The sequence below is a fragment of the Petromyzon marinus genome, chromosome 23 (assembly GCF_048934315.1).
Source record: "Petromyzon marinus isolate PM22_M1 ecotype Great Lakes invasive population chromosome 23, UKy_Petmar_22M1.pri1.0, whole genome shotgun sequence".
NCBI lineage: Eukaryota > Metazoa > Chordata > Hyperoartia > Petromyzontiformes > Petromyzontidae > Petromyzon > Petromyzon marinus.
Window position 1 is genome coordinate 5,029,478 of NC_133689.1, and position 25,832 is coordinate 5,055,309.

General features: G+C 49.2%; 1 protein-coding gene and 1 long non-coding RNA gene across 3 annotated transcripts in view; one reads left to right on the forward strand and one right to left on the reverse strand.

Moving 5' to 3' along the window:
* LOC116945215 (retinol dehydrogenase 10-like) overlaps positions 1-11,220 on the reverse strand; it is a 42,692-nt gene extending 31,472 nt beyond the window's left edge. The window contains exon 1 of the mRNA XM_032959509.2: positions 10,700-11,220. Within this exon, the coding sequence (XP_032815400.1) occupies positions 10,700-11,158 (459 nt within the window). The 5' untranslated portion in view covers positions 11,159-11,220. The remainder of the gene's footprint in view (positions 1-10,699) is intronic.
* An 8,794-nt stretch (positions 11,221-20,014) lies between these two features.
* Positions 20,015-23,874, forward strand: LOC142925669 (uncharacterized). Of its 2 annotated transcripts, XR_012942629.1 has the most exons (4): positions 20,015-20,416; positions 20,891-21,125; positions 21,283-21,397; positions 23,271-23,874. It is a non-coding gene; the product is annotated as an uncharacterized LOC142925669 (long non-coding RNA). The 2 variants fall into 2 exon arrangements; XR_012942628.1 differs by having other exon boundaries at positions 20,891-21,397.
* The last annotated feature ends 1,958 nt before the right edge of the window (positions 23,875-25,832 follow it).

Below are 25,832 nucleotides of genomic sequence, written 5' to 3' on the forward strand. Positions count from 1 at the left end.
CACAAGTTTTGGGTGCGTCTTATTTTCCGGGGAATCTTGTAATCCAGAGAATACGGTATTAAACGACCAACTACAGGCGAGTTGTTGGTCGTCGGTTCACAAACCACAGACGTGTACGGCAGTTTAGAGAGTATTGCATAGGCAAACAGCAGCATTGATTCTGACAAGACCATTCTTAATATTGGCTTACTAAACGAACTTTCACTTGCCTTTATGCTGCCTTACATGTGCCACTGATCACGACACACTGCCAACAAAGTAACAGCATCATCATCTGTTGGTTCGGCTAAAAGAGAGTTTGAGTTAACGCACGCCGGATTGCCTGCACAAGTGGAAAGTTACATTTTATCTGGCACGCACGGCTAAGCTAAGCTAGCTGTCATCGTGTGTGTGTGTGTGGCATTACAAGGAAACAAATATATAATGTATCCGTCGTTTCAGGCAATGGTCCTTCTTCATACGAAATGAATATGACGTTTTAGGCAATGGACCTTCTTCACAGCATATATCTTGAATGTGCCATCAAGAAGACCCATTGCCCAAGACGTCACCTATTACTGATGAAGGTGCAAGCAATGACATGACGATCATTCTGAGATCGCCATGGCAATGATGACCACTAGAATGACCACTGCAATGATGACAATGACGTGACGAACATGACGATGATTTATCTTAATGATGATGATGATGATAACATTCGTGACAAGATGCCGCCAACGGTTAAACGACGACGACAATGACTCAGAGGTGACAATGACGATGAATGGCCACGGTTAAAAGGAGTGGTCCGTTTTCGAGGGACGAGGGGTCCAATGCTCCGTGAGACCAAAGCACAAGAACAAAGGGGGGTGACCGAGAAAATAATAACACTGAGGGCCCTAAGTGTTTGCAGGCCACAGCTCCTACGCTGCTTATGGAACTCTAATTAAGCGTAAAGGAGCACGCTCGCAATATATAACGTTAGCCGTGCCTTTGTCCTTCTCTGTCTAATTACTGCCCTTACACAAGGGGATGTGGGGGGTGGGAAGAGAGAGAGAAGAGGGACTCACTCCATGGGGCCCCCAAATAAGACTCGTCTCTTTCTATGCTCCCCCCCCCCTTCTCCCTTTTCTTATTCTCCCAGGCTCGATCTTTCGCGGGCCCCCGAGAAAATTAAAGATCTTTTGTAGACAAAGATCTGCCGCCACCACCCCGTCCCCGACCTTCTCGCAGCTACATAAGGTCCATTGTCTGAAACATCACTTAATATACATTTGTTTTTGTTCCTCTTAAAAGTGCTCATCTCCCGTTTACGGTCCCGAGGCAGCGGTGAATATTCCACGTTCCTATGACAGGGGCCAGTATATCCATAGGACGCACAGTGTTGTCTATCCCCCCGTCAAGTGGTGCTCATTATATGGACGTTCTCAGAATCAATCAGAATCCGTATTTATACTGGAGGAATCCGATGAGCTATAAAGCTCTTTAAAAAAAACAGACGTCCAGTAGGGGCGGTTAAGAACGTTACAACAACAACAAACAATACAAACAACACGACAGTAGTGCAAAGTACAGAAAAAGTCAAACAAATAACCCTCTCTACCCCCCCCCCCAAAACAACAACAACTTCTGATTGCGAGACGCTCACTTAACCGCAAAGCCACTCGGGGCTGGCCCCTTTCAGGGCGGCGTTCTTCACCATGGGTGCCAAAGACAAAGCCAAAGACCCCCCCGTGTAGCTTCGACAAGCTGTTGGGGCAAGTGCTCTTAGCGAGAAGCAAAACCACTACGAAGGCGGCCGCCACGGCATGCACGACGCGCTGGGTGGCCAGCACAACGCGCGAACGCCTTTGTCTTCCCAGTTGCGATGCTTACTACACACCGCTCCAGCTACTGGGCGCAGGACCGGTTGAGATAAGACACCAGCACACCACACACACCTAGACTGGCGATATGCGTCCCATGCTACCTGAAACGAGTTTCAATCTTCGTTAATGATGTAAATGATTTACTATGGGGGAAAAAAACTGCTGAGTCGAGACTTTGTGTGTGTGTGTGTCGCAAACCGCTTGTGATGCAAGCGTGGTTTTCCAGGTCAGCTGCTGCACAGTGAGAATGTATTTCTCCCAAGATTTTGCGCACGCACTACTGCTGGACCTATTAAACTCCTGGAGAGTGTACGTACTCCGTACTCTCTCCCGGCTGCTATCTACTAGTATTCACTAGAAAGTTGCCGCATTTGAATGCTTCGTCAAAGTTGCCATTAACGTTTGGATTCATGCTTGAAGGAAAACTGAGCTGCTGTACCTGGAGAAAATTCGCGATCACGAAGGGGAGGGGTGACGCTAAGCATCAACATCTCCTGGCAACCGCCCAGCCGAAGCACACCTATAGCACCTGGCAAGCATCGGTGGTCACCCACACAAGTACTGTACTGTGCTCAACAGTCGCAGGCTCAACTCTGCTTCGCTTCCAAGACACGGCGATATTGGGGTGCGCTGAGGATGTCGCGGTCGTCCGGACTCGGAACTTCCAAGGTGGCTAAGCGAGTGCACTCCACTCAATCCCACGATGCACCTCGCTGCTTCGCGTTTAGCGAGCGCCGACCTGTTTAAGGTTCGTGCTGCCTGGTACGAGCACGCCGTTCGTGCCGTTCGTGTGCCGAGCATTTATTTTCTAAACCCAACTCCCAGAAAGCGGCCGCGAAACCGTTACCCACCAAAAACGGGCCCCACTGATATTGACCACCTAAAATAAAAAAAAAAATACTTGAACAAAAAAAAGTCAACGCGTTCGTCACGTAACATCGTGGCCTTAAAAAAGGTGACGTTTCGGGCAATGGCCCTTATTCATTGCGCACAAAGGGCCACGCCACTACGTCGGTCAGCACCACTCGCTCGCTATGTGCTACAAAGCAGGGCCATTACCCCGAAACGTCGCACATTATATATACAGTATATATTATTCATTTTCTTGGTTCTTTTGGTAAAGTCACGTAGAAGGGAAACAATAAAATAATAAAAATATAATTAGATATTTTTCTTAGGGAAACAATAAAATAAAATAAAAAAATTATATAAATTATATAAATATAATTTTTTTACATTATTTTATTGTTTCCCTTCTACGCGACTTTACCGAAAGAACCAATAATATGAATCCCTGCAGTCACGAAAGTTTTAAATCAAAATGTATATATTATTCCTTTTAAGGACGCACAGTGTCATTGATGGACGTGTGCGGTTTGTTGCTATTTGTGCACCACTACAAACGCACCAGAGGCATCACCAAATACATAGTTAAAAAAAAGAATAACTTTAACAAAAACTTCTAGTTGGCTATTTGTGTTCCGTTTGTTGTCCTTCCCACCTCCGATTAGCACGGTTGGCTGCGGACGGCGCGAAAGAAGCTCAACACACACACACACATCCGTTTAACACGAAGGCTTTCACGACCAATATTATCCAGCTTTTGGGGGTTAGATCGCGTAAATTTATAAATGTGTCGCTAAACCCGCCACCACCCGACACAGCCAATTACGGTAGTCAGGTTTGTCAGTTCTGTTTACGTGACCAACCTTACTAATTGGCCGTGTCGGGTGGTGGCGGGCTTCACGACACATTTATATTTACACGATCTAACCCAACTCCCCCCCCCACCCTCCCACCTCTGTTATGGCCACATTCAGCCGTGCAACGATAGCATTAGCCACACAACCAGTTTCCTCCACTTCGCTCTACCGCATCGACCACGACACACGCGCACGCGCGCCTCTTCTCGAGTCCGTGCGAGCGTTCATCCCGATTCGACGCCAGTGCAACGAGGTGGGCTGCCCCTCGGCTGGCTGCCCCGTGCCGCACCCCACAGCCCCGCGTCAATGTGAGAGACGTGCGAGGAAGGAAGTCGACGGCTTTGTGTATTTAGGTGGCGGCGGTGGCGGCGGTAACTTGCGTGAACCGAGTCTCGAGAAGAGACGCATTTGTGCGTTAGCAAGAGGGCCGGCTGTGTGTGTGTGTGGGTGCGGTTGATGGTGATGGACTCGTGATAAGGCGGTCCCCCCAATCAAGACCACTGGGTTTTTTTACTGCCCCTAATCACAGTCCTCATTCGCCTCCGCTCCCACCCCAGGCTACTAAGGCTACAATACACAACGGAGATCACATGTCCACGTGCCGTGTCGCGCGGTACGAGTGCGTTTTGTCGCCGGAACGCGACGCCGACATTCCTCACCTCCGATTAGCGCGGTTGGCTACGTGCGGTGCGAAATAAGTTCAACTGAACATGCACGCGTACATTCGCCATTCGCATTCGAAAATGATCTTGCACGGTATCCATGCTGCAGGCTGCATCCCTCACCCACCACGAAAAGGTTTATTTTTCTTTCCCCCACGGAATGGGGGATCCGCTGGGCTACGTGAACTACTTCGGAAGAGTGGAGAGAAAAATCTAGATTTGAAGTTTTCGTGACTGCAGGGATCCATACTCTTTGGTTCTTTCAGTAAAGTCACCACGTAGGCCAGCATTCGAACTCTGAGGCCGGAGGATCTGCCGGGTTTTGACCAGGCCAGAAAGTTGGACTTTGTCAAAGCAAATGGCAGAGAAGCGTCTAAGCCATTAAATGTAAATCCACGCATGCATGACGTTTGGAATGTAATGAAGAGAGAGATGGGGTAAGTTAATTTGGATGTTCTGATTTTGCAAACGACGGTGAGCCGAGGCAGCGATGGCGATGTGTGGCGAGATGGGACGTTGGTCGCGATATTCCCTCTGTGCAAGGTCCCATCTCTTCCTCCACCCGCCGCCAACGCTTTCCTCCAACACAACAACACCCCCCTCGGAACCTCCGCTTCCACAGACTGCCCCAAAGGCTCACGTGCCCCCCCCCTCCCCAGCCCCCCCCCCCAACTTGAGAACCTGCCCCCGCCCCCTACCCTGCACCCCGGGAGAAGCTAACGTGCAACCAGCGGACTGTGCACCAATTCCACGATGAATCCCCACCCACTGGCTAGCCGGTAGACACGGCAATATGCCGAGGGTCACAGAGCTTGGGCAATCGTTGGTAGCGCTGCTGCTGCTGCTGCCGCCGCTGTTGCCCTTCCCGCTCGTCTGCGGCTCTTCCCCGCGTCTCCCTGAGTCGTCCTCTCTCTCTCTCTCTGTGTGTCTACGACAGCGAGCGAATGCTAAGACGGCGGCGGCGGCGCAGCTGTTACAAGTTCACATTATTATGAATTATTATTACTATTATATTCTTGGTTCTTTCGGTAAAGTCACGTAGAAGGGCAACAATAAAATAATAAAAATATAAAAAATAAAATTATCACGACGTTTCGACTGCAATACAAGCAATCATCATCAGGTGTGAAAACCACAGCAAGAAAATTTGCAATAAAATTTGCTGTGGTTTTGACACTTGATGATGATTGCTTGTGTTGCAGCCGAAACGTCGTGAGAATTTAATTGTTTTATATTTTTATTATTTTATTGTTTCCCTTCTACGTGACTTTACCGAGAGAACCAAGAATATGAATCCCTGCAGTCACGAAAGCTTTAATTAAATCAAAATATGATTGCTATTGTTACTACTACCTGTAGCAGACCAGGGAAATCCGGCCGGGTGGGGTGGGGTGTGGAGGGCGCTGTACGGACAGCGTTGTGGGGGGATGGGGGGGAGTGCGTTCTGCCTTTCTTGTTATCACCTCCGCGCTAATGAACCTCGTTCACACCCCGTCGCCCCTTTAAGACCGTTGTGCTGTTAATGAGGGGGGCAGCGGAGTGAGCAGACTCTTTAAAAGGTGTCTGTGTGCGTGCGTGAGTGCGAGTTGGCAAACCCCCCACCCCTCCTCGTATGTCGTTCGGCCCTTCATAGGTGCTCGCCAACAGCACTTGCCCCAACAGTAATGTTAATGCTATACGCGCGATCTCCCGTCTTTGTGAGAGAGTGTGAGTGACAGTGAGTGAGGACAGAGAGTGTGCTGGTGTGTGATTTAGAAAGAGAAAGCGGTGGTGTAGCGGTTAGCGCGCTGCACTACGAACCTGGTGACCCGGGTTTGATTCCCACTCACGGTCAACACCAGTGACGATTATTTGAAACGGTCCTGGGACTCCCCTAGATCGACTCAGCCTCAAAAGAGTACCTGGTGCGCTGTGTAGTAAACATCGCCACTGTGGAGACAAATGCGGCCGAGCGTGGTGCTGACCACCCACCCCCTCGTGTGCCGTGCCGGCCTTCATAGGTACTCGTTAACAGCACTTGCCCCAACAGTCTGGTAAAGGCTATACGGGGGATCTTTGTCTCTGTGTGTGTGTGTGAGAGTGCGAGTGTGAGAGAGGCAAGTGTGAGTGTGTGTGTGTATGTATGTGAGAGGATGTCTGTGAGTGTGAAAATAAAACAAAGACAAATCCTTTCACATACACTCACACTATTCTCTCTCTCTCTCACACTCTCTCACACTTTCACACATTCACTACCGTACACAATCTCAACACACATGCTCTCACACCTTCATAGGTGCTACTTGCTAATAGCACTTGTCCCAAAAGTCTGTCAAGACTATACTGGGGATCTTTGTATTTGTTTGTCTTTGTGTGTGTGTATGGGGAGCCGTATAGGATGGTAGTTAGCGTGCCACGAACCTGGCGACCCGGGTTCGATTCTGGCTCACGGCCAACACCAGTGACGAGTATCTAAACCAGTCCTGGGCCTCCCCTAGGTCAACTCAGCCTCAAATGAGTACCTGGTGCGGTGTGTGAACATCGCCACTGGGGAGACAAAGGCGGCCGGGCGTGGTGCTGGCCACCCATCCCATCGTGTGCCGAGCCGGCCTTCATAGGTGGTGCTCGCTAGCAGCACTTGCCCCAATAGTCTGGTCAGGCTACACGGCTAATCTTTGTCTTTGTATTTGGTAGGATGGGTAGTAAGCGCGCTGCGCTACGAACCTGACGACCCGAGTTCGATTCCCGCTCACAGCCAACATCAGTGATAAACACGTGTCTGAGCTCGTCCTGAGCCTCCCCCGTGTCAACATATCGGCACTGGGAAGACAAAGGCAGTCGGGCGTGGTGCCGTGATGGCCCCAATAGGCGCTCGCTGAGAGCACTTGCTCCAACAGCCCGTGCAGGCCACACGGGGGATCTTTGTGTCTGCGTGTGTCTCTGTGTGTGAATGTGAGGAGTGAGTTCGAGAGGACCCACGTGTGTGTAAATGTCTCTGTGTTTCTATTGAAATGTTGAAGTTACCTGTCTGTTCTTAGCAATCTAAAATCCCGCCCCCGCCTGCCTACACCTCCAATCACCAGTCCCTCCTCATCCGCTGTTCCTGTTCTTGAGTAATCTCGCGAGCAACAAGAGTAATATCGGCAGGTGTGGATGTTCATAATACCACACCAAGGCGGCTTTCTTGCTTATCAAGCTAATGGATTCTCAGAAATCCAAGCGAAGAAACTCTTTGAGATCAAATGACAGACTTGCATGCAGCAAGGTACTGTACTGTATACAGACACGCGAACTGCACGAAATATTCCCAGTCAAGTTGTTTTGGCTATCGCCTGATCATGCTGGTTGTGGCAATCACCAGCCATTAACTCAAATTGTAAGTTTTCTTGTGAGTTTGCTCTCTAACACGCAACCGGTGATGCTGAAGTTGTAACTAATTGGCACGTTTTGTTCCACATGACAAACGTATTCGCTGCGTCGGGGTGGAGTTGAGAACTGCGGCACATTTACACTCACGCGACTCGACCCCAACAAGCCATTATAGTGAATAGTATCGGTCGCGAAAGAACTACGTACTGTATGTTGAACTTCTTCCGCACCGCACGTAGCCAACCGTGCTAATCGGGGACGTGTTAAACCGAATTGCGTTGTTACACAATGTTCAACTGGGGCAGGATGGGTAGCAAGAGAAGATGGTCAATAGCATTAAGGATAATCCCCGGAGCAGCAGCCGAGGTAATGGAACGCGCATCGAGAGAGTACGTACACCGAGGGAGATGGAGCGATGAAATCAGGTTCGCGTGCAGGCGATAGAGGTGGATTGTTAACATCGCAGGCTCGTGAGAGGATCCGTTGCGTCGCGTGAGTTGGTCGACGCGGCTCGATCATGGCTGGCGACGACGACACGCGTTCATATTCAGCGAGGTTGAATGTGGGAATGGGATCACTCGCAAAATTGTGAGAGTGATCAAGTGCTTTGAATATAGCGAACCGAGTTTAGCTGCGGGGGATGTCCGTCGGGAAAGTCGCCTCTGTTTGAGTCGGTTCCAATTCGCGGTGTGTATAATCCCTCACAGTAACCCGCCGTCTCTTCCCTTCTCTGCAAATCGTTGTCATTATACGGCGGCTCAGCGAGCCGACGAGGTCGGGTACTAAACGTCTTCCACTCCCTCTCCTTTCTAAAGGTCACGGCAATCGCCTTAATATACGCTCTAGGGTTACATAATCCTAATTGTTCGAGCGTAACACGACGCCACACGCAGGCAGCGGCGTTCCCCTGCGTTTGGCCGGTACTCATCTTCGTCGGTGGCGCCGAGCCAGTGGGTGAAATTCCACATTCACGCCGGTGGAGGCAAGGGCTGGTGGTAGAAGCACGTGGGTTTTATTTGGGTGGCAAATGCTGCTTAGCGAGCGCCTATTAAGGCCGGTACAGCGGGCGAGGGAGTGTGGGTGGCCAGCCACCCATGCCCGATCGGGTCTGTCTCCTCCGTACTGATGTTTACACAACGCGCCAGGTACTCATTTAAGGCTGAGCCGACCTGGGGGAGGCCCAGGACCGGTTCTGATAATCGTCACTGGGTGTTGGCCGTGAGCGGGAATCGAACTCGGGTCGCCGAGTTCGTAGTGCAGCGCGCTGACCGCTACACTACCGCTCTCCATACAAAAAAAATACACACCCATTCACACACAAACACACGTACACAACAACACAATTACACACACACACACGAGCAAAGTTTTCCAAACACACATTAAGACCCTAAATACACTACAAGTTAAAGGTAATTCAGATATATCCCCCCTTCCCAAAACAAGAAACCACGACGGTGCAGAAGTATCCCAAATGTGTGAAGAGATGAGCCAACTTCTAAACGAAAGCAAACAACGCTGCTGCAGGCCTCTCTCCGGCTCATCTCCGTGGGGTGACACTCATTGGTGGCACTGTTCACTTTCATCTGTCTCAGAAGGGTGAACTTGGGTGGTGCTGTCTCTTTGGTGGTACCCAAAGGACATTTGGTGGTACAAGGGCACGCCCCAGAAACCTCGCTTTGCGCCAGACATGCACTACCACCACCACCACGGTAACGGTGCGCAGGAGACTTCAAAGCAAAGGTCGGCGGCGAGAGGAACAGAGATGAGAGGAACGGTTGATAATTCTGTTGCATCTGTGAGAGGATTGATGAGGAGAGAACCCCACAGCCACCAGACGCGCCGAGATAATGGAACCAGTTTTTTTGTTGTTGTAAAAATTACTTTCGAAAAGTGGAAGTGGCGGAGGCAAAAAGGGGGATTTTTAATTTTCTTGTTATTGAAGTCGCATTAATCTCACGCACGAAACGCCAATATGTGACGAATGATTTATGTCCTCTGTGATTTTGACACACCAGATGATCGTGCAAGTCGCTGAGATGCTAGTTACGAAGCAAACATTGCAAAATAAAGAGAGGGTACCAACTATTAACAGGTCAAAATAAGAAGGGTATTATTAATTACAAACCTAGATCCTACACCGTACGTAACCAACGCTGCTAATCGGAGGTGCGGGGGACGGACAATAAACTAAACACAAACAAAAAACATGTACTGATTCTAAGCATCAAACTCACAGCCTCTAGATAAGCAATCTGATGAACGAGATGTGAATCACTACAAACAAGAAGGCAACGAGCATTACAATGAATAAGTGCACTGAAAGTTGAGTGTAAAATTAAATAGAAACGACGCTGTCTGATGGTACAAGAGGAAAGCGATGAAACTGGACACTAAAGATCCCTGTAAACCCACTGGGACCAGAGTGAGAACAGAAAGCAGATAAGCTAACACACACCCCAACAGTGGTTGAAGAAGAAAAAACATTTGTTAACAGCACTGTGTCTTCTTCATAGCACATAAAGGGTCATTACCCGGAGCGTCACCTGTTATATATTTGTTTATTCATGGCGGTGTTAGTTTCGAATGCGTTGAGTGTTTATGACTGCTAGCAGCCCACCCATAATTTGAACGTGTCCGCCCGGTCCATCCCTTTCTCAATCCAGCTGGCCAGTCAAACTTTTTTCGAATACAGTGGGATTGTGCTTGTGCTTGTGCCAATGCAGTAGCAGTAAAACCACCAAAATAATATCCTGTACTTAACTTTTCACGTCATGATGGGTATTCTGATAATTAATAGATTCAATTTTTTTTTATTGAAGACACCAAGCCATGAGCCAGCGTAGCCCATCCTACACCAGTCTAGCCCATCCTATCCTAACGCATCCCAGCCCATTCTAACCCAGCCTAGCCCATTCTAACCCAGCCTAGCCCATCCTAACACATCCCAGCCCACCCTAACCCATCCCAGCCCATCCTAAACCAGTCTAGCCCATCCCAATCCAGCCTAGCCCATCAGAACACAGCTTATCCCATCCTAAACCAGCCTAGCCCCCATCCCAACGCACCCTATCCCATCCAAACCCAAGCCCAGCCCGTCCAAGCCCATCAAATTCCGTCCCAGAGCAAAACTCACCCAGAAGAGCGCGTGGCAATTCACGGCCATGGTCCTCTCCAGCAGCTCGTCGGGGCACTCGAGAAGGGGCTTGCCCGACACCACGCCGGCGTTGTTCACGAGCACCGTCACGTCGCCCACCTCGGCGCGCACCCTCTCCGCCGCCGCGTACACGCTGTGCCGCGCGCTCACGTCGCACGTGTAGGGGTGCGCGCGCGCCCCGGCCGCGCGCACCCGGCGCGCCGTCGCCTCGTTGCGCGCCTCGTCCACGTCCCACAGCACGAGGGTGGCGCCGCGCGACGCCAGCTCCAGGGCGAAGAGGCGCCCGAGGCCCCCGCCGGCGCCCGTCACGAGGCACACCTCGCCCGCCACGCTCTTGGCGCGCGGCGGTCGGACCCAACGCCAGCACGCGGCGCCCAGCGAGGCGAGGACGCGCAGCGTGGTGAGCAGCAGGTCGTACACGACGCTCGGCTGGGCCATGCTTGCTCGCTCGCTTGGCTTGGCTGTGTCGCGGTGGATGCGGTGTTGGGCGAAGTGTTTCGAGTGCGCCCACCCACCCCTCCCACCCACCCACCAACACACACACACACCCACCCACCACACACACACACACCTCCACCGAGGTCTCTCCGTGTGTGTATCTACTCGCGGGGTCTGTTCGTGTGCGTCTCTGCTTCGAGGTGTATCTTGTGTCTCGAGATCGCTGTGTCCGTCTCGAGGTGCCTGTGTCTCGCGATGCCTTTGTCTCGAACTCTGCGTCTGCCTCTTGAGATACGTTTTGTCCGTCTGTGTTTGTCTCAAAGTCTGTTTCCGTGTCTCAAGATGTGATTTGCTGTCTCGAGGTATGTGCGTTGTCTGTCTGTGTCTCGAGATGTCGCTGTCTCGAGGTTTGCGTCTGTCTGTGTGTCTCGCGGCGTGTGTCTTGCGTCTCGAGGTATACGTTTACCGCAACAGGCGCTCGCTAACACGTGTTCTACAGCGGTGTGCCTTGTCACGCACTTGCCGCGTGGGTTTGTTAACGCGCGTCCTACCTAATAGGCGCTCGCTAACACGCCTAAGCGCCAAGGGCGATTGACGTTCGTCACCGTTTCTAGTTCCGCGCGTGACTTAAGAGGTGCTCGCTAACTTGCCACTGGACACATTAAAGGTTGTCACTGGACAAACTTGAGAGATCTCTGTCCCCGTCCTTACGTCTGCAACTCGTACTCGATGTCTTCAGACTCTTGCGTTCCTCCTCCTCCTCTTCTGTAACTACCTCCTACCCCCTCGTCCACCGGCCCGTGTCGTCTCTCTGTCTCGCTCTGCGTTGGTCGAATCCTTGCGCTCCCCTCTCCTCCGCACTCTCTCTCTCTCTAGCTGTTGCTCTGTGAAGCTCCCTCTGGAGCTCTCTCTCTCTCTCTGTAGCCCCCCCCCCCCACCGTCGTTCCTCTAGCTCTCTCTTTAGCGCTCTCTGTCTCCCTTTCTCCGCATGCTCTCTCGCTCTCTCCGTCGCTATCTGTCGCCTGCACGCTTCCACACTCTCTGTGTTTAGCTCTCTCTCCGTAGCTCCGTGTGCGTCCTGTGACCCCCAAGGCAGCGCTTTCAGCTCTGCGTTATAACGTCCACCCTCCTCTTCCTCGCATCAGCATCAGCAGCAAACTGCTGCTGCTTGCTGCTACTAATGTTGGAGCGCGGTGGTTGCTGCCGGCAATTCCATTGGTGCGTCGTGAGCGTGGGGGGTTGGCTGGGGGGGGGGGGGGTAATGCATAGCGGTGATGGTGATGGTGGGAGGAGGAGATAGCAGTGAAACCCCCGGGATTCACCCTAACAGACAGGGCGTGGGGAAGGAAAGTGTGGAGAGTATGCGTAACGCACGCGTATGCATGTGTGTGTGTGTGTTAGAGTGTGTAACCAGGTTGACTCAGCCTTAAACGAGTAATCTGGTGCGATGTGTAAACTTATAAGTATTGGGGAGATAAAGGTGGCCCGGCGTGGTGCTGCCCTAACCCTCTCCTCCTCACGCTCCATCCTGGCCACTTTAATAGGGGCTCGCTAACAGTACTTGCCCCCAAAGTCTATAAGACCGTTGGGGCGAGTGTCCGTGTGGGTTGCTCTGTCCATTTGTCCACCCATCACATTCGTTGTACGTCGAGTTTAATCATTTAAAACGTTACATCAACGTCCAGTTTGATATAAAACAACAATCGTGTAACAACTGATCATTTATAGAGCTGAATCTCATCGTGTCCATTGTGTCATCAAACATTAATTAAATTGTTTGGCGATGCTGCTGCGTTGGCAACGGTGCACAATCGTAAATAACTACTCAACGCTCAGGGAAACATCATTGGCAACGTGTCAGGCAATGGCTCTGTTATCTTCGGGGGCAATGGCCTTTCATAGCACACAGGGGTAATTGGGCGAAACGTCACCCATGTTATATATCTATGTTTTTGGTTCTTTCGGTTAAGTCACGTAGATAGAAAATATTTTTTTATTTTACATAGAAAATAACAATGTTTATTTTCTATCTACGTGACTTTACCGAAAGAACCAAGAATATGAATTCCTGCGGTCACGAAAGTTTTAAGTTAAAATTATCTATATCTTGATTTAAAACTTTCCTGACTGCAGGGATTCATATATAAGGGAAACAATCAAATAAAAAATACGATTTGTATTACTTTATTGTTTCCCTTCTACGTGACTTTACCGAAAGAACCAAGAATTATCTATATCTGTCAACCCCTTATCAGAGCCCTACCTTATTACAGACCAATTCAAACCTCATTGGTCACCCCACGCCCTTATAAGTTCTCAACGTTCATCCTATAAAGGCCCATCACAAGGGAGATAAACACCAACAAATAGACACATTTTTTGCCCGTATTGAAACGGCTATACGCCTTTAGCACCTGAAAACTCAATTTCCCTGTACAAGAATCCAGGTAAAATGTATGGGATGACAGGGTATGTTTGTATATATGGTTTCCCATTGAAGTCACGATGTGATGGACACGTTATTCTTTTGTAACGTGTCGGTTATTATAACTCTACCAGCAGTCAGGCTCATGAAAAGGAACGCTGGAGGTCTACAACATGGTATTGGCAAGATAACTCTTCTTGGATGGCAGATCCATTTCATTTGAATGTAGGTACTTTGAGTATGACACCAGAGAGGAGATAACACTAGAACTATACGTTCTTCTGTTCGTAACAACCCACTTTCGAAACCGTCTGCTCACCCCATATTTACAGGCAACGCATTGTTTCGTAGCTGTAAGTCCTATCTAGGTAATACACTTTCCACTTTCACGTATAACGTCCAGGAGTACACAAGTGTTTGTCCTTTGTGGTTAGCAGTTTTGCTGTCCTTCCCCCGCACGTACGGTGCTCAACATACATGTCGTGTAGAGAAGCAACATCGTGATTATTGAGTGATGGTCAATCCACTGCTGGATGAAGGCATTCCAAAGCCCACCCCCCCCCCCCCCCCCCCATTATTCACGATCCTGCGATGTAACAATCCACACGGGGCCTGCACTCGAGTCGCTTTATTTGGCTCCATCTCCACGGCGGACGTCGTCTTCCCGGATGCATTCCCTCTCTCTAACCTTTGCTGCCAGCTCCGTCATTATCCTTGGCCACTAGCCACCATCACTTGCAGCGGCGTGTCCTGAGCAGGCCCACTCACTTCTTCTTGAGTTTTAACGATGTCATTAATCTGATTGTGTTCACCTCGTGTACTCCTTACATTTTTATTTACCCACGCTTCAGATCCATGTCTCATCTATTTATCCAAATCAGGTCAAGCCTCCCGTAAATCACGTGACTTGTGTGTGCCCCCCCACCCCCACCCTGTGAAATTAGACGCCGCTCCTCCGTGCGGCAGCAGCAGCAGCAACGTCGAGGTCCTGATGCAGCCTCTTCCTCCCGATCCTCATCTCCCCTGACCCTTTGCTCCCGTATCTCCGTTCCTTTTCAATACTTCCTTATCCTCTCAACTTCCACGCGTTCGCTTCTCTCTTCCCTCTCCCGTTCGTTTATCTTTCTCCATTCATTATTTCCTGAACTCTGCGGCCCCGTTCCCGTGCTGTGTGTCGCGGGGTAAAACAAAACAAACAAAAAAAAAACAAGTTTCCCGTGTGCGCTACAATACTCGTTCATTGGACAAACTTTCAGAGGATAAATGCCACGTTGAAAAAATAAAAAAAACGTTAAGAGATGTGCGTGCACGGGTGGTTTTTTTTCTCTCCCTTCCCCTGGTTTAAAAGCGTTCATTTTATTTTCAAAAAATAAATATGGGAACACTTTCTGAAGGGATTACGCAGCTCACGGCTCACGCCAGAGGAGCCGGCGTTTAGTAAATTGCCGGAGCTGCGTCACATTTGTTGCACAAACACTGCCGAGGCTTTAAATTGATGGCGCGACGCTGCGCTCTCAGCACGAAGTGCGCCTAAATCTCATCTGGTAGCAATTTCGCCCAATCCCCGCTTACACGCACGATATCAATGCGTGCAGATGTTGCTGCTGGCCATTTAGCCGACAGTCTACTCGAGAAGGCCGCGTATCCAAAGTATTTGGGATGCCTGCCGGTGAGCGCAGAGGACCTGCAATTTACAGACGTGTTTGTTCGACTCGATGATTTTATTATCTCTCGACGCGACCGTTGAAATACATTTGCAAGTTTTTGAAATCCACCCCTCGATTTCGCACGCACCACCCCCGCCCCGCCACGTCTTTGTCCACCCATCAGCATACATTTTCAGTTTTCAGTTTCACTGTTTAGTTACAACCCTGCGAGCCATGCGGCTCTTGACTCGGGTGCAACCGCAACAAAAACAAAAACCCGAACAAGAAACCATCTTAAAGTGACTGCACGCAACAGAAAAATCCTGGAAAAAAACGGCAAAGTCTTCCAGAAAAAGAAAAACACCGTATTTCATAAATAAGTAACATCAGACTGAGTCGATATGCACGCAGGTCGCAAGTGGTGGGGGTAAAGTGTGGATACCCTCACCTCTGTCAAGACGGTAGGTCAGCGTGGAAGATGCGGTCAAATCATCTCCCACTCTAGGCGGGCTCCCTTGAACGCACTCGAGTGTACGACCCATCGCCAGCAGTAGCGTGAGCGAGGCATTGCAGGGCTGCGCCTTAACCTCTGTACACACGTTGATTCGTTTGGTGACATGCGCGAGACTATGAACGTCCTCGTATTGCTGTGGATGAAAACAAAAATGACTGCTGACTTGCCACCAAATAACTCAGCATCGCAAAGCGGTCCCACTTGTACCAACGCTGGACGGTTGACGGTGACGATTGACGGGTGGGGAATCGACGATGATGATTGTGAGCAGGGGATGAGTTAACTCCCCTTCCTCGACACATTGTCGCGAATCAGGGTCCCCGTTTCATTGCGGTGAATATAGCGGCCTCTAGCGGCTGCATCGGCGATTTCTCCACAAATCGGACTGACGCCTGATGATGCCAGTTGTAATTACCGGCGAAACGTCGTACTCGAATTGTAAATGTTGCGTGATTACTCTCCAACACACCGGCGTTTCTGTACACGTAACGAATCGGCACGTTATTGTTTACGTGACAAACCTTGCTGATTGGCTGTGTCGGGTGGTGGCGGGTTTAACGACGCATTTATGCCCACGTGATCTACCCCAAAACCTCCATGATGGATGTATCCGTGACCTTGAAGCCAAACCTGAAGCGACAAGTTGCGCGCGGAACAAATCGCTCTCGAAAATCGCGCAGCTCAAATCGCCCGGAACTGCTTTGTCCGCATGTGAGCGAGCCAGTTCGCGCAGCGCATTCAGGATCGTAACGACCAAGTTCACAGTTGTTGGCCAATGTGCAGCACGTGATGAATGGAATTACGTCGCTACGAATCTCTGGGAGGATGGCTTGAAAGTCGAGTCTATAATTTTCGACTGTGAGCAACCGGAATGAAAGGTCCACGTAATAAGCGATTTAGTTGCATGCGACCAAGCCGTTCAACTAATCCATCAGGTGTGGACCCGGCTGATTAAATTCCACTAAAGTTGATACATCGATGATTATTATCCCCCCCCCCCCTATTCCGCATTGACCAGCAATGATGACGAGTCATAATAAGCAAAAAAAAAGGGTAGTTTTATAAATGGCGTATCTGCGTGTTTTACCAGCATCGAACCTGTCACAATTACAGAGGAATCGCAAAGCTGGAAGGCAGTCAACCGAGCGTTGATGAGCCGACGTTACCCACCATTGCCCAAGCTCTGCGGTCCTCTATTTCTAACATGCTCTCAGCCAATTCACGAGTGTTTAAACGTGTGGGGCGGAAACTGAAGACCACCCGGGGGAACCCCAATTATAAGCGATGTTGATGGCAACGATGCTGCTACCTACTGCTGCTGATGACAATGCTGCTGACGCCTTTGGGAAGACCTGAGCTGGGATGTGAACTCGTATTGCCACGTGTTGGGGCGCTGTTTCTCCACCCAGTGAGCTGTAGGCAGACCCAATTTTAAAACCGTGCTCTCCGGATTATAATCCCAACTTTCCCCCCTGCAACGTATTCTAAGGCACAGGTAAGGGGTGCGTCTTAGAATCCGGTAGGCGTGAGTCGGAGATCCGATTTGTACTCTGTTACATCATACCTGTCAACCCATACGTTTTACCCGTATTCTTGTGCATGGAAATTTAGTTTTCAGGTCCATACGGCGTACAGAAGTTTCAATATGAGCAAAACAACTAATAATTTGTCTATTTGTTTGTGTTTCTCCCTTGTGATGGCACTTTGTAGGATGAACGTTGAGATTTATAATGTCTGAATTGGTCTATAATAAGGTAGGGACTGATAAGGGGTTGACAGGTGTATTACATGCAACTCCGAACTCAAACCAGAATGTCGATGATCAAACGAAAAAGCATACGCTTTGATTGTTGAGTTTGGTATAAATACGGGTTGTTTAAACATTCTCCAACTGCAATTCCCCGCGAATTTATTTAGATTATTTTGCTGATAGCAATTCCCATGTGATAAGCCACTTTGTTGAGCTGTCATTTGTGGCCAGGTTGCTTATGAAAAATAAGCTAACAGCTCAGTGGACTTTACTTTATAAGATAGAAAATTGTTTAGTTTTATTTGTATATATTTTTTAAAAAAATGATTTTGCTTACCTTTCCTAGACTTTGCACTCCTATTGTGTTTTAATATTGCTTGTTATAACGTTCCTACCCGCCCTTAGTGGACATCTGTGAAAAAGAGCTTTATAGCTCATCGGATTCCTTCAGGATAAATACAGATTATAATTCTTGATACTGGCATGGGTCTGCACGCATGTCCTTTGTTCAACGGAAACAAATATAAACTCCGAGAATCATGTCTAACAAAACTAGTTTAGCAAATCACGAATTAAATTGATGATTGCTATTCAATTGCGACTGCGATCATGGCATTTGCTATGCCATATATACAGTGAGGGAAAAAAGTATTTGATCCCCTGCTGATTTTGTACGTTTGCCCACTGACAAAGAAATGATCAGTCTATAATTTTAATGGTAGGTTTATTTGAACAGTGAGAGATAGAATAACAACAAAAATCCAGAAAAACGCATGTCAAAAATGTTATAAATTGATTTGCATTTTAATGAGGGAAATAAGTATTTGACCCCTCTGCAAAACATGACTTCTTACTTGGTGGCAACACCCTTGTTGGCAATCACAGAGGTCAGACGTTTCTTCTAGTTAGCCACCAGGTTTGCACACATCTCAGGAGGGATTTTGTACCACTCCTCTTTGCAGATCTTCTCCAAGTCATTAAGGTTTCGAGGCTGACGTTTGGCAACTCGAACCTTCAGCTCCCTCCACAGATTTTCTATGGGATTAAGGTCTGGAGACTGGCTAGGCCACTCCAGGACCTTAATGTGCTTCTTCTTGAGTTGATGCCAAAGAGCTCCATTTTGGTCTCATCTGACCACAACACTTTCACCCAGTTGTCCTCTGAATCAATCAGATGTTCATTGGCAAACTTCAGACGGGCATGTATATGTGCTTTCTTGAGCAGGGGGACTTTGCGGGCGCTGCAGGATTTCAGTCCTTCACGACATAGTGTGTTACCAATTGTTTTCTTGGTGACTATGGTCCCAGCTGCCTTGAGATCATTAACAGGAACCTCCAGTGTAGTTCTGGGCTGATTCCTCACCGTTCCCATGATCATTGCAACTCCACGAGGTGAGATCTTGCATGGAGTCCCAGGCCGAGGGAGATTGACAGTTCTTTTGTGTTTCTTCCATTTGCGAATAATCGCACCAACTGTTGTCACCTTCTCACCAAGCTGCTTGGCAATGGTCTTGTAGCCCATTCCAGCCTTGTGTAGGTCTACAATCTTGTCCCTGACATCCTTGGAGAGCTCTTTGGTCTTGGCCATGGTGGAGAGTTTGGAATCTGATTGATTGATTGCTTCTGTGGACAGGTGTCTTTTATACAGGTAACAAGCTGAGATTAGGAGCACTCCCTTTAAGAGTGTGCTCCTAATCTCAGCTCGTTACCTGTATAAAAGACACCTGGGAGCCAGAAATCTTTCTGATTGAGAGGGGGTCAAATACTTATTTCCCTCATTAAAATGCAAATCAATTTATAACATTTTTGACATGCGTTTTTCTGGATTTTTGTTGTTGTTATTCTGTCTCTCACTGTTCAAATAAACCTACCATTAAAATTATAGACTGATCATTTCTTTGTCAGTGGGCAAACGTACAAAATCAGCAGGGGATCAAATACTTTTTTCCCTCACTGTATATAGTTGCGTGAACGTAAATGTGTTTTTTTGGAGCAAATTAAAATAATTAAGCAGCACAAGTAAAAAGCGAGCAGCCATGCGTTAATGATCATCACGATATGACGATAAGAACAAAACCGGACGATACGATTACCGTGGCTAATATGATACGATTCATTGTCGTCTCGCCATATAGCTGCGACCCCAATAACACTCGTCCTACGCAGGGTAAAATAGGACTTCCGTTATCGCCGGATTATAAGACGCACCCCCCCCCACCCCTAAACCCCGTATTTCAAACCCCCCCAAAACATAAGGGCGTGTATTATAATCCGACACGTGTGTGTGTATGTTAGACCATATATTCGTAACGCTTTTGGCACCGGGTACCAATCTGTGGTGCGTCTTATAATCCGGCAAATACGGTCAGCCATCTGACGGCTCATCTGGCGAGGATTCTCTGGTGCGGCAGACACTGGATCGTGATTGGCTGGTTTGTTGCCCAGCCCACACAATCTTCCCGTCTCCTCCCACTGCAGCGAAGTCAGAGGCGTAGCGGATCCAATCACAAGCGAGGGTGAGCTCATCATCAGCATCACCAGCATCGCCAGCATCACCACATCATCACCATACTCACGACCACCAACCACCACCACCCCCCCCAACCATCACTCACCGCATCATTACGTCACCGCCTTCATCTTCGCTGCATCATCATCATCACATCACGGTCACCAGCATGACCGCATGATTACATCACGACCTTCATCTTCGCTGCATCATTACATCAGAACCACCACCATCACTTGCATCATCATCATCACATCACGACCACCATCACCTCGTCTCTGCGGACGGAAGCGCAGGCAGCGATGGCAACCTCTTCCAACGCCCTCCACCCCTTCGCCACTTCTTCTGGCTGTCTGCCACCTCTTCTCACACCCATCGTCACCCAGCATCACTCACATCCTCACCGCTCCCCCAGGTAAGGCGATGATGTCCCGGGAGTCCGTGGAGGCGACATACGGAGGCTGTCGTGGATGTGGCTCGTGCCGCTGTGTGTGTGTGTGCGTGATGCCTGTCACTTGTATGATTACATGGTCCGTGGTTGGGGTCTGTCTCCGTTAAGCCTCAATGTAACGGCGCAGCGCGTCATTTAAATGCACGCGATGCATGGTGGCACGGTTATAAAAAGGCTAAAGGCGCAGCCCTGCAATTGCTTGCTCACTGCTGGCGGATAGAGGCCACCCACCACACGAGGGAGCTCTAGATAATCCCTTTTTTGTAAATAGGTTGTTGGCCTACTCCTCCACGCTGGCTGTGCAAACGTCTTGAAAGAGGTGGAATTCCCCACACTCTGCATGAGCGTATACTGCGGCGAGCTTCATAAATCTATGCCGTATTAATAAATGTACCCCTACTACAGTAGTAAGTGATGCACCACTGTGTACGATAACAGGAAATACAGCCACGAGACTCGGTCCAGTCACGACAGAAGAGACGTCGACAACGGGCAGAGCAGAGGCGATGCACGCGCGCACCTGGCTTCTTGACAAACCAAGTGACCGCAGCGTTCGTGAACTCAAGTTCGCCACCTGGATGTGACGCTCTCCGTGGCAGGGCACGTGAGCGAATTAATCACAATAACCAGCAGCGCCGCCGTGCAGAACGCAGCAAAATAAGCGTGTGGACAAGTACGCCCCCCTTCACCGCTCTGTCACCTCCACGTGAATAAATAACAGTATATATAATGTGTTTTTTTTACACATCTTATCAGTCGCACGGAGGTCTATCTGGGAGTGCATAATATCAGCGGTACGATGTTGTTTCTACATTTAACATATACACCAGGGTGAGTCGCAAGTGTCGGATCCAGTAAAACACCTGGAGGATATAATTGGGGGCCTTGACTCGGGCACTGCTGCGCTACAGATGCCCTCGGGAGAGCCCTTTGAGGCCGCAACAAGTGAGTACCTCTGGTTAGCATCAGCACAACACCGCTCACCCACACTCGTAAACCAGAGCTCACATCACCCATAATCCTCACATCCCTCCACTGGCTCCCAATCCATGACATCACCACAACACCGCTCACCCACACTCGTAAACTAGAGCTCACATCACCCATAATCCTCACATCCCTCCACTGGCTCCCAATCCATGACATCACCACAACACCGCTCACCCACACTCGTAAACCAGAGCACACATCACCCATAATCCTCACATCCCTCCACTGGCTCCCAATCCATGACATCACCACAACACCGCTCACCCACACTCGTAAACCAGAGCACACATCACCCATAATCCTCACATCCCTCTACTCGCTCCCAATCCATGACATCACCACAACACCGCTCACCCACACTCGTAAACCAGAGCACACATCACCCATCATGAGAGCCGTCCCTTTATGGCGAATTAGGGCGACCGGCCCGAGCCCTGCACTTTGGGGGGGGGGGGGGGGGGCTCCGCGCTTTGTCGGCACGGTGTCAGATTTAATACTTCCGGTTTAGTTTGAGGGCGTTGGCGGCCCCACGCGGTGTTGTGAGCTGCCCCGCACACCCCCCACCTATAGACAGACGGCCCTGACCATTAACCTCACTTCCATCCCGCTGTCCAAATCCATTCCCAAGTCAACTCCAAGATCACCTTCACTAACCTCACCACGATTCTCAATGGACTTGGCCCCTGCCTACCGTCTGCCCTCTCGTCACACCACTCGCCTACCCGTGGCTCTCTGATCCAGCAACTGAAGGCCTTGACCCAGGGGAGGAGGTCCGATGATGAATGTGTGACGATCGATGTTGACTGGTGAATTTCATCATCGCGTGATGAAACATTAAACATCCTGAGGATCTCTCTCCGTGCCCCCCGCACGTTGCCGTCAAGGATGCACACCGCATTACCCTCCACGGATTCAACACGTTTCAATCAAAGACCCAAGCTAATTGACAAAACAATTCATCCCATCTCCGACAGCGTAGCTTATTGGACCAAGCGCTGTTGGCAAGCACTTATTAGGGGCTGCGCAGCATACGAACATGACGTTGTGGCTAATACCACCTGTCCTGCACTCATGTGAATGGCACACCAAGTGATACCCGTCAACCCATTATCAGTGCACTACCTTATTACAGACCAATTCAGACATTAGTGATCACCCCGTGCCCCTTATAATTCTCAACGTTCATCCTACAAAGTCCCATCACATAGCAGAAACAAACAAATAGATACAAAAAATGTGTGTGCCCGTATTGAAACGGCTGTATGCCGTATGGACCTGAAAACTCAACTTCCCGGTACAAGAATACGGGGTAACCCGAATGGGTTGACAGCCTCGCCAGGTATACGTAATTAAGCGGAGCCAACTTGGTATATATTCCATTGATAGCACTGCTGGTGGTTGTATGTTGTACGTATGTATGTTGAACTTCTTTCGCGGCGTAACTTAGCCAACTAAGACGGTGAAATTAACTGCGATGCTGTGTTTATCTACACACACAATACTGCACGCACAATTTGATAGACTGTTGGATGCAAGTGCTATTAGCAAGGACCTATGAGGGCCGGCGCGGAACACGAAAGGGGTGGGTGGCCAACACCACGTCCGTCCGCCTTTGTCTCCCTCGTGGCGATGTTTACTACACACCGCGCCGGGTGCTCATTTGAGGCTGAGTCGACGTAGGGGAGGCCCAGGACCTGTTCAGATAACCGTCACCGGTGGTTGGCCGGGAGTAAGAATCGAACCCGGGTCGCCCGGTTCGCAACGCAGCGTAGCGCTAACCGCTACACTACCGCTCCCCACACTCGCAGACTCGCTCTCTCTCCTGCAGACGTATATAAAGACTGGGTTCCTCACAAGTCTGCAATTTGCAAGACGCTCAAAGAAAGCCACGAGGTCGTTCGTCGGAAGTGGATCGACGCGTCGATTTCGTCGATGAACATTATTTTGCCAAGCTCACGGCGATACCGTGCATCGGACCACACGTGCACGGATCAATGTTTAATTCTAGATTTGAAGCTTTCGTGACTGCAAGGATTCCAACGCTTTGGTTTTTTTCGGTAAAGTCACGTAGGTAAAATAAATGAAAACAACTCAATTAAATCACGACACTTGATGCAGCAATTTTGCTGTCACGGTTTCCACCTGAAGACGGAAGTTTGGTGTTGCCTCCGAAACGTCGTGATTTAATTGAGTTGTTTTCATTTATTTTACCTACTTGACTTTACCGAAAAAAACAAAGAGTATGAATCGATGTTTCTCTGTGCTTGTTTATTAAGTTAATCATTCAATCATTTATTTATTAAGTGAATCGATGTTTATTGATGTAATGCGTATTTATTAAATCGACGTTTATTTGTGTTGTACGCGAGAGGTTCACGCAATGTGAAGAAACAAATCGAATAAAAAAATCAAAATCGTGACAATTCAACGGATGGCTGTGGGGGTCGAGAGTGAATCGTTAACCAATCACCGTTATACATTCCCATTTGGAATTCTTGTATCGCGCTGTCAGAGAATAGCTCCGGGTGGGAAGAGTGACTTTACATCACTTGTTGTGTACTCACTGCGATAGGCGTCATCTGTCCGCATTTGTTGAGTTTGCCAGTGCGATTTTTTTTCCATCTCAAAAGTTCACAAGTCGACGAAGGTAAGACGCTCACAGAGACCCGCGTCCTTCGGTAGGGATTGAACGACGCATCGCGATCGCCCCTGGAATACGACGTCAGAGAACTATTTCTTAAGTAAATGTTTCGTCATTTTCAGGTCCTCTTTAATCCACCTTAGGACACATTTTCTACCGGGCACAAAGACACTCTTGTCTCATGTCAACCACACATTTCGATGGTTCACTGCTGAAATGAACCAAACTCTCAACAACAACAACAAACTAATTTAAGAATGTTATTTTGTTCAGACGTCGGCTTTTTTTGCTTTCAGATGAAAAACTTTTCGAGCGGAAATACAAAATAAACATTTGCGAGTTAAATTGGTTCTTTTGGTAAAGTCACGTAGAATGAGAATAAAATAATAAATTGATAAAATAACACGATAAAATTCTCACGTTTCGGCCACAACACAAGCGGCCTTCATCAGGTGAAGGGACGAGACTGTCTGGAGGACAGAGGCTGTCTGGAGGACAGAGACTGTCTGGAGGACATTGCTGTCCTCCAGACAGTCTCGTCCCTTCACCTGATGAAGGCCGCTTGTGTTGTGGCCGAAATGTCGTGAGAATTTTATTGTTATTTTATTTTATCAATTTATTATTTTATTCTGATTCTACGTGACTTTACAGAAAGAACCAAAGAAGATTTGCGAGTTAACATTTGGTGGCAAGCGTGGGCATGAGCGTGCGCGCGCGTCAAGCGGGGAGGGCCCACTTCGCGAACACTGGCTGCGCAAAAAGGTTTTACTTGGCAGTCGAGATATGCCCACAGAGGCACGTTTATTGGAAGGCAGTGGAGACGGAGGAAGATCACGATAGCGATGGCAGAGCATTGTTGGCGGTCCACGGACGACGGCGTACATCGGAATATATCGAGCGAGAACTTGGGCCCTTGCTGGTTTGTGTGGGCAGACCTGGACGATGGCTCGCAGAGGCTGGGGATGTGTATGTTGAATTTCTTTCGCAGCGTACGTAGGCAACCGTGCAAATCGGAGGTGCAGGGGAAGGACAACTTAAACGCAAGTACTTCTGAAGAAATTAGTTTTGAATCTGGCCTGGTGGGTCTCTCAACTCGTCTTCATCTTCGAGTTGAAACTTGGACTCACCCCTGAGCAGGTCCTACCGGTTTACCCTGAATTGCTTTGTGCAGGCGTGGTGGTGGTGGTGGTCGTGATGCACGCCTGTGATGTCGAGGCGTGGGATGGTCAGCGTGAGTGGATCACACAGAGATTTGCCATCATGATAATTGCCTTGTTCCGAGTATGACGTTACGCTGGATCCGATGATGGTTTCACATTACAAACGCCGCTAAGGGATGCCAAGGCAAAAGCCACCTCGACTCCCATTCAATGGTCATGGCTCAAGAACCCCAAGTACTGAGTGTAATGTTGCGAGGTGAGGGGGGAAATTGGATCAGATGGAATGGGAGGTTTGTGTTGCTGTCTGGCTGGCCAGTGTGGTTGGGGGTAGAGCTAGGTTTGGTTCGGGGCTAGTGTCTGGCTAGCGAGTGGGGTGAAGGGCTAGTATCTGGCTAGCTAGTGTGGTGAAGGGATATCTGGCTAGTGTGGTTCGGGCTAGTGTCTGGCTAGCTAGTGTGGTGAAGGGCTAATATCTGGCTAGCTAGTGTGGTTCGGGCTAGTGTCTGGATAGCTAGTTTGGTTCGGGCTAGTGTCTGGCTAGCTAGTTTGGTTCGGGGCTCGTGTCTGGCTGGCTAATGTCGTTGGGGTT